This window comes from Eutrema salsugineum, unplaced genomic scaffold (assembly GCF_000478725.1).
Source record: "Eutrema salsugineum unplaced genomic scaffold, Eutsalg1_0 scaffold_14, whole genome shotgun sequence".
Lineage (NCBI taxonomy): Eukaryota > Viridiplantae > Streptophyta > Magnoliopsida > Brassicales > Brassicaceae > Eutrema > Eutrema salsugineum.
The window spans coordinates 3,183,477-3,193,126 of NW_006256877.1; the positions used below are offsets into that span (position 1 = coordinate 3,183,477).

Here is a 9,650-nt window from a genome sequence, read left to right on the forward strand (position 1 = left end):
GTAATAGACTGGAAAAAATTTGTTCCAATACGTAGATTTTCTGATATCTTATGCATGATGTAAAATTTTTTCAATTGATCTAATCGATTTTTTGCACAATCCCAACTCAAATCAACTCCAAATTGCTCATTAGTATTCAAAATACGTTCTTTCTGGAGTGTATTGAAAAATCTAGAATATTTATCTTGAGTTTATTTTTCCACAATGATTTGTTGAAGTAACGCACATGTCATCTCATTTGATCATGTAACTTTCTGAAGAACAAAAAAAAAAGAATTATAACAAACTAATTTTGTTATTAATAAGATACATATTTATAATTTCTTACTTTAAAAGTGGAAACAAAAAAAATAATATAAATGAATTAAACCAAAGTATTATGGCACTTACTTGTATCTTAATTTTCTTCAACTGATATGAAAGTCATGATTAGAGACTAGAACTTGATAGAAAAAGTAAGAGGTTTAAGTTTATATATATAGGAGAAGATTAGTAGGGTTAGGGTTTTATAATTGTTTTTAACGTGATCTTCTATTTTTTTTCTAGCGTTATTTTTTTTTTTTAATTTTTTTACCCAACCGCTACCGCCCGCAACCGCAAACGCTGGCGGGAAGCAGCTTTTGGATTTCAGCGGTATAAAACGATACAGAGCGGTTTGCAGCGATTTCTATGATTGTGATAAAACACTACTAACCGCTACCAACCGCAAACGCTGCGTTTGCGGGTGATAGCGGGTGAACCAATCAACACCTTAGTGAGGACGGACGGTAGCCGCTTTTGACGTACCATATCATCAATTCAATTAAAGAAATTGAACTAGTTTATAACAAAAATATGTTGGGATTCAATCCGACGACTCTGAAAACCAGTTTAAAATATGTTGGGATTTTTCTTCTCTTTTTCCTCTCTATAACAACGACAAACAGTGGTAAATATTTAAATAAAGACAACAAATTTTGTAACAAACCAGCATATGCTTAGTTGAAATACTTGAAATAAAAACCATCTATCTCAGCCCGATGTGCAGTCAAAGTAGATATTTCCAAAGCGTTTGATACGGTTTGCTGGCCTTTCTTGCTTGCTACGCTTTTGGCTTTGAATCTACCTCCGAAATTCATTCACTGGATCAAGTTTTGTGTCACCTCTGCATCGTTTTCTGTCCAAGTCAATGGAGAGTTAGCTGGCTATTTTCAAAGCAAGAGGGGCCTCCGCCAAGGTTGTTCCCTTTCACCTTACCTCTTCGTAATATGTATGAACGTTCTCTCGAAACTCTTGGACAGAGCAGCTGTGTCGAAACGTTTCAGATACCATCCTTTATGCCAAAACCTTAAACTCACACACCTGTGTTTTGCTGATGATATGCTTGTGTTTTCTGATGGTAAAAAGAGCTCCATCGAGAGTATACTTGGAGTTTTTCGAGAATTTGCTACCTGTTCTGGCCTCAACATTAGCCTTGAGAAGTCTACTTTATATATGGCAGGAGTTTCGGGTACAGCTCTGGAATCAATCTTGGATCAATTCCCTTTTGAATCTGGCTCTCTACCAGTGAGATATCTAGGACTACCTCTTCTCACTAAGCAGATGAGGGCACATGACTATAGTCCTCTTTTGGAGAAAATCAGGCAACGCATTAGTGCATGGACTGCGCGTTATCTATCCTTCGCGGGTCGTTTACAACTTATTGCCTCAGTCATCCAAAGTTTGACAAACTTCTAGATCTCTGCGTACCGACTCCCAAAAGCCTGCATCTCGGAAATTGATAAGTTGTGCTCTGCTTTCCTTTGGTCCGGTCCAGATTTAAATCCAAGAAAAGCTAAAATCACGTGGAAAGAAGTATGTAAACCAAAGAACGAGGGTGGCTTGGGTCTAATATCAGTCGCCGATGCTAATAAAATGAGCTGTCTCAGGTTGATCTAGAGAATTCTAGCGTCGAAATCTTCTCTGTGGGTTGATTGGATCAGACGGCATCTGATCAGGAAAGGCTCTTTCTGGACTGCAAATGATTATTCAACACTTGGCTCTTGGATGTGGAAGAAGATACTTAAATACAGAGATCTCGCTAAAGATTTTGTTCGGGTGGATATCCAAAACGGTGATCACGCCTCTTTTTGGTACGATGCTTGGAGCCCCTTGGGAAATTTGATAACTCTTACTGGTCAGAGAGGTTGTATTGATTTGGGAATACCAAGCCATTACACTGTCGCAATGGCCTTGCACGCTCACCGTCGAAGACGACACAGAGTGGATATCCTCAACTCTATTGAGGAGGTAATTCATGTGCAGAAGCAAAAGGATATTCTGAGTGGTGAAGATGTGTTTCTGTGGAGACGTCGAAATGACAGATTCCACCAGAAGTTCAGCTCCAAAGACACGCTTTTCATTATAAAGACAGCGCACCCCATCTGCGATTGGGCGAAGGAAATCTGGTTCTCTCGCGCGACACCAAAATTCTCCTTCGTCAGTTGGCTTGCGATGCATAATCGTCTTGCAACAGGGGATCGCATTGCTCGCTGGAATTCTGGGGCAGATACTTCCTGTGTTTTCTGCAAAGCACGAATGGAGACTCGAAATCACCTTTTCTTTGAATGTAGTTTCACGGAGAAGGTATGGAGCAGTCTAACTCGGAAACTTATGGCCCCTCACTACACCAACAACTGGGACGAGATCATCGATCAACTCCAACACAATCAGCGGGAGTACATTATGCAGTGGTTAAGCCGATATGTTTTTCAGACTACTCTATACACAATATGGAGGGAGAGAAATAACAGAAGACATAGCAAACAAGCTAACTCGGACAAGCAGCTTACTCAGAGCATCGATAAGCAGATATGGAATAGACTCTCTTCTATACGAGTAGTGGGTGATGCTCGATATGAGGGAGGGATGGAGAAGTGGTTTTCCACCAGATGAAAGGCTTTTGTTTCAAAATCTGTTTTTAATTATCTAGGACCAACAACTTTCTCTGCACAAGTTGTAAACACGGTGTTTTTTTTATTTGAATAATTTAACATTCTATTCCAAAAAAAAAAATACTTGAAATACTCTTAATGATCTAGTTTAGTTTAATTTCTATATAGGGTTTGGCTTCCAGCCTCTGGATCAAGATATCAATAAACGTATATATGAGTTTAAAGTCTTTGTACAAAAAAAAAAAAAATCTATTTACGATATACTACAATTTACATGACATGCATGTCGTGTGTTTCAGTAGATTTCCCTTAGAATTTGAAGGATTTTAGTTTTGTACATTGTAATGATTCAATCAAAAGAAAAATCGTTGTTGTTTGAAATTTATATAGATTTCAAATCAATAATAATAATTAACAAAATCGTAATCTTTATGACTTTTTCGACCCACGTGTGTTGATACCGTAAAGGGTAACCAAACCGGCCTTCACCATCATAAAGTAAACCTCAAGGGACATCTTTAGAGGCAAATATATGAATATAAAAGATTTTATTCACCTAACTAGCGCAAAAATCCACACGCTTTACCATGACATGACACAAATCATAGGTTTAGAAAGTGGATGCAATGTCCCTTTAACAACGAATTAACAGAAGAATATTCATTCACTACCAAATTTAAAGAGAAGTTTAACACAATTAAAAGTGGTATATCCGATCCGATTATTTTTTCTGTTTTAGTTCAGATAATTCAATTTATAAATTATAGGAACCGAATATCACTAGATTTTATATAAAACAAATGTATCATTTAATAAATGAAGGAATCTAAACTTGTAGAAAACCTTGATGTTTCTAATTGTCATCAGGACGAAAAAATATTCGAATGACTTTAAGTTTTTAATTAGCACACACAAAAGTTTATCAGATATTGAAAATTTTACAGATCGCCACAGAAAAAGAGACAGTTTGGTAGTCATCATTTCTCTTAGACAATTAGAGTCCTTTGAGGACATTAGAATTGTTCTTGATAATAATGATGCAATAGACTAGAAAACCAATCATAAAGATCTTTACTCGTTGACAAGAAAATAAACAAAAAGATACTTGACTCCTGAATTAAAACAAAACCACAATAAAATTGGACAAAAGAAAAACGAAGGCATATAATACGGAATCAAATTCCGGGAAAGAAGATAATCTTGTAAAACTACTATAGACCTTTTTCAAAGAGAAAAATTTGGACGATGATTCATAAGTTGTAACTCTGTCTCTGGCAATTATTTATGGGAAATTGCATGACACGATCTAAAAAACAACTATGGTTGAGCTAGTGATGAACTAGAACACTGATCTTCTAGATATGCAAAGAGATGAAAATAAATCTTGAAGTAACATAAAGTATTTGTTCTTGATTTTCTAGAACTCTGTATCAAAACTTTAAAAGATAGAATTCGTAAAATTATACTTTTCACAAAAAATAGAAAGTTGAATAACACATAAACAAACCTCATTTAAATATGGAATCTCATTCATTTACATATTGTGAAATATAGTTTTTATAGTTTTATTTGTCATAAGAATCTCCAACCCTAATTTTAACAAGATTCATTTGTTTTTTTCGACATAAAAAGAGAAATTATTGAGCTAAAAAAGGAGGGAAATCGATAAAAAAAAAAGAAGATAAAAGATAGATAAGAAGGAAAAAAACAATAAAAAGATGAGAGAAAGAGGAGGGAGAGATAACCTCTTAGCAATAGATCAAAGAGAAAGAGACGAGAGAAAAACCAATCTTGTGATACATGTATTTGTTCTATGAATCTATGAAGAAAAACCAATCTTTTTTATTTTTATTTTATAAATAAAAAGGTGTTTTAAGCAAATTAGATAAAATTGAATATACACTCTATTTTTCTTTATTTACTACTTTATTAACATGATGATTTTATTTAATAGTACTTTATCAATATGTGTACCAAACCTCACTATCTATATATAAGCCAGCAAATTACTCGTCTTCTTGCAAAGAATCTTGCAAAGAAAGAAAGAAAGAAAGAGAATGGGAAAATTAATGGCAAAGAGGTTTTGCATTGGGTTTGGGTGTGGAATAATTGGGACGAGCAATAGCAACAACAAAAGATCACCAACATCGTCGTCATCATCATCATCATCATCATCATCTTGTAACAATAACAACATAAAATGGGAGATGAGGCCTGGAGGGATGCTGGTTCAGAAGAGATCAGAAGATTCTAACACTGAAGATTTAATCAGCCTTAGAGTCTCCACTGTTTCTCAGCTGTCTTATGAAATCTCTATTGATGCAAACTCGACTTTCGGTAATAGTTACATATACTCTTCACACGTATATTCCAGTTCCGTAACATTTGATAAGGCACATATTTACATTTATATAGTCGAAAAACATATGTATATTTGTATATTTAGAATGGCTAGTTTTTGTTTGGGTTGTTGAAACCCCCTTACAAAACTAAGTGTTTTATTTTCTTTTAAGTATGAATATTTAAATAAAAATTTGTGTGGCGTCCTCTTTTTAAATTGGTTCATTGTCGGATAGCACATTTTTCAGTTTAGCATTATAAAATAAATAAATTGATATGATTTTAATTTGGTTGGTTAATGACGAAGCAACTAACTATACATATTTACTTTTAAATTATTTGGTTCATCTTTTGATAGAACCGATCACTTATTATACAGTTTTTTTTCAGGTGAATTGAAGATGATGATAGCAATAGTGAGTGGAATTGAGGCAATAGAGCAGAGACTCTTGTTCAAAGGGAAGGAAAGAGAAGACAGAGAATACTTACACATGATTGGTGTTGGAGATGGAGACAAGGTCTTTCTATTACAAGATCCTTCTTTTAAGGAGTTGAAACTTCTTCATCTCCCAATAACTGTCTAGCTAGTTTAATTCCTTATTTTATTAATTGTTTAATCGACCGATTAATAATTAGCTCTAATCTACTTGAAACACTCTCTTATAGAAATGCTATAAGTTCTTGGCTTTGTAGGAGTATATGTTTGTTATCTGTTGTCTTGTCTCACAATTGATCGGGTTTGAATTTAGTGATTAGCTAAATTCTGGTAGTCTTATTGTTAAGTTAGAAGCTCAGATTTTCTGAGCGCAAAATTATTTGCATACTCAACACTATTTTTTTGTTTGTTTGAAAGAAACTCTCAACATTATTCTAAATGTCTGTTTTAGAAAGAAAAAAAAAGTGATGTAATAGTTTGATTGGGATATAAAAAATCATTTTGAGGGAAACAATTGTTAATATCTTCGGTTTATGCAAACATGTATCAGGAGAACATATGTTCCATGAAAGTATATTAAAAAGTTTAAATAGCTATTACAATATAATTGATGTTTAGGTGGAAATTAAATGATCTTTCTTGGATGGGAGTTAAGTTTGTAGATGTTGGAAACCCTAACTCTCTAGTTTCGAAGGGATTATGGATGTTTCTCATTCTTCTGTCTCCATAAAGAAGAAATAGTCTCCAACATATGAATATTTGATCGATGGTATTAGTTAGTAATTACAAAATATAAAATCCGAAATAAGTAATTTTAAAATGGGTTCAAAGCTTACATCCTCTTGTTATAGATCAGTATGCATGAATACAGATACTTGTAGAAAATCAAAGCCATGTTTACACTTCTTACACAGACATATATAGGTGTAACTAGTTGTATGTTAGACGAGATGTATGGCTAAATTAGATTTTACAATTAATTAATAACTTTGTAAGTGTTCAATCATTTGTCATTTTGTCTCCTTTTTCATTATAATATCAATGTGGTTAAAGAACTTAAAGTTAACGGTAATATTATATCCCACGCGTGCAAGCCGACAACACAAAACCAAGTGGTGTTTGTAAAGTGGTAGTTGAATTGAAGTACCAAAAAGTGGGTGTGGAGTATATTATAATTAATTTTAAAAAATTTAATATTCTCCATTGCTAATTTAAAGACAGAAGAGATTTTTTATTTTAACTAACTGAAAAGTCGAAAAAGTACTAATTGAAAAATTCGGGGGAAAAACTGATTGATAATAAAAGGTTTTACAAATTTCTTTTGAATGTCGACCACACAACTTTATTTTTAATTCTTTATTTTTAGTTCTTTCTTATAACCGATCCTACTACAAAAAGTTCTGAATCTTCTGACCGATTTCTTGCTGATCAGTAAATAATCTAATAAAATTAAACTATCAAAAATTATATAATCATTAATTAATCTGGATGATAAGAAGTCCCAGTTTCAAAACTGAAGAAACATTCTATTTTCTTTACCACTTTGTTATATTATATAGCGGAATACAATGGCTTGGTCTCAAGAAACAATATTTCAACATCTTATTATATTAAGGTGACTAAGTTATTTCTTTCGACAAAAACAAAGAAAAATTCGACCAAAAAAAAGTTATTTCTTTCGCCAGCTGTGAACTTTATACCAATGCATATGAATAGTTTTCTAGATTCGTTGTCGCATATTTATAATTTTTCATCCTTATCTTCTACTGTTTTCAAATTTTGTTGTATTAATTAAAGAGTTTTGATAATTCCTCCTTAGTAAATGATGAATGAAAAGTAGTGTTTGGACACAAAAATCGCAGAATGCTTTTCTATATCAGTTATTTCATGTTATATTAAGCCGTAATCAGTAACCGATTCAGCAATAAATTTTATTTGAATCATTTTACTTAGGTCAATAAATTTGGATGATAACATGTTCATGTTATCTAAGTTCTATACTCTGAATTTTTTTATATATAGATGGTAACAGTTTATGATAGTGTTTATGAAATTTTCATAATTAAAATGTATTGGACGCCTCTCTATCCTATTAAACTATCTTAAGTTTTTTTTTGCTCCCTTTTCAATCAGTCGATATATATGGATGATTTTACAGATTTAGTCATGAAAAAGAATCAAATTTACGTTGTATCTTGCATGATGCATGAATAGGGTATATATTAATCAAAAACGACATCATTTCAAGTTTTCAACCTCAAAACAAAAATAATCCAGCAGCAACAACAAAGATAACGTAGGAAGAAGAAGAGAAATAAGAAGCTGAGTTCACAGGCTGACTTGTTTTCTGACTTAAATCTTCTTCGGGTTGCGCAAGCTCATCAGCTCCTTTAACAGTATTTATCGGTGCATAATCTTCCACGACTTCGACTCCTCCCGGCGCTAGATTTAAGGGGACTTCATAATCAGAGTAATCTTGACCGTCCGTTGAATTTTTCCCGGCGGGAGGCATAGGAGGAGAATTCCCAGTTGTGTTTGACGTCATCGTCGGTGGAGAAGGTGAAGATGATTCGGCGGCGTAGCTTCTACCGGCGAAAGCAAAAGCTATGAGAAGTAAAACGAAAGATAAACGTGGAGCCATATATTACCTTTTTTTGCGTGTATAAGGTCACAAAATGTAGCTCTCTTCGACTTAAGTAAATGGTATGAAAAATATTCTTTGTATGTACGTAATGATTTTCTAAGAAAGATCAACTAAGAAAATGGAGAAGGATAAATGAGAATGAACGGGGCAACAAATTGGGAATTTAAAGCTATTAGGAGATGGATCTGTTTGGTAATTAAAACCAGGTGTTTGTTTAGAGTACTTTATGTTAGGCAAATTTGAATCATAGGCTGTTCATTTTGTATATCGTTTTCGCAATTTTTAGAATATGGTTTAGTATTTTTTTAGCGTTAGTTGTTTTTTTGTTTTTTGACAACTTTGAACTGTTGGTTGTGTAATTAGAGCAGGTATAACGCGAAACGGAGTACAGGTAGAAATCGATGGAATATTGCATAGATAGAAATACTAACCTAAAATTTGTTATTTCTTTTGTTGTCACAAAATAAAACTTCTAAAAATAGATTTAACTTTAAAGAAACCTTACATGTAAAAGATAAATTAATACTGGTTAGAAACAGTTTGCCATTTGAATTTTTATGCACAAATACCTACCGTTTTTAAGATTTATGACATAAAACTTGTGAATCGTGAGAGAAAAATAAAAAAATTTCGTAAAAAAAAATAGAAAATATGCGGCAACAAAAAAAAACAGAATAAAAGTAAAATCTTTTTATGTGTTTTTCTACTATTTTGTATGATAAAACATTCCACTGTTGCTTGATTGATTCACAATTTGATGGTAAAAGTAGGGAATGTGATTAACTATGATATTTGATTTTTTTTTTGTGTGTATAATCAGTGGCAGAGTTAGTTGAGAGTGAGGAGGTCAGACAGTTGACTCCTGTGAAATTTATAAAGATTAAAGTTATCCATTTTTGTTTATATTATATGGGTTATTTGATTTCAAACGTTTATATTAATCACGTATATAAGATTAAATTTTATCTGTTTCATCTCTTATAAGAAAAGAAATTAATATTGACCCCATAGAAAATTATTCTAGCTCCGCCACGGTGTATGATTAAAGTTAGATTTGTTAAAACAGGCTATTCACTCATTAAGTCTATAGTCTTTCGGAAAACATTTTAATCTCATGCAATTAAATACTGTCTAGCCTTTATTAAGAAAAATAAAATGCTTTTTTTTTTTGAAATAAATGCGTGCTAGCAAAAATATCATTTTTCTTTTTAGTAAAAATTACACCAAAACATTTAATTAGTAATGCAATTAACTCATAATTTTTGAAATTTTTTTTAGTAAAAGATATAAACATACTGCAAATTTATCTCTTGCTACC

At 32.6% G+C, this 9,650-nt stretch overlaps 2 protein-coding genes across 2 annotated transcripts; one reads left to right on the top strand and one right to left on the bottom strand.

The window, feature by feature from the left end:
* The first annotated feature begins 4,954 nt into the window (after nucleotides 1-4,954).
* Nucleotides 4,955-5,984, top strand: LOC18023043 (BAG family molecular chaperone regulator 2). Its single transcript, XM_006405389.2, has 2 exons — nucleotides 4,955-5,249; nucleotides 5,643-5,984. Exons 1-2 carry the CDS (start codon nucleotides 4,970-4,972, stop codon nucleotides 5,834-5,836), a joined length of 474 nt encoding a protein of 157 aa, XP_006405452.1. The 5' UTR covers nucleotides 4,955-4,969; the 3' UTR covers nucleotides 5,837-5,984.
* A 1,961-nt stretch (nucleotides 5,985-7,945) lies between these two features.
* On the bottom strand, nucleotides 7,946-8,329 carry LOC18023044. The gene has a single exon (XM_006405390.1). It carries the CDS (start codon nucleotides 8,327-8,329, stop codon nucleotides 7,946-7,948), a length of 384 nt encoding a protein of 127 aa, XP_006405453.1.
* Nucleotides 8,330-9,650: the final 1,321 nt, after the last annotated feature.

What these genes read in the sequence shown, in the direction of transcription:
- LOC18023043 (XM_006405389.2), top strand. Translation starts at nt 4,970, where the DNA reads ATGGGAAAATTAATGGCAAAGAGGTTTTGCATTGGGTTTGGGTGTGGA. An exon ending in TGATGCAAACTCGACTTTCG is followed by an intron (nt 5,250 to 5,642) that starts GTAATAGTTACA and finishes GTTTTTTTTCAG; the next exon opens with GTGAATTGAAGATGATGATA.
- LOC18023044 (XM_006405390.1), bottom strand. Translation starts at nt 8,329, where the DNA reads ATGGCTCCACGTTTATCTTTCGTTTTACTTCTCATAGCTTTTGCTTTC.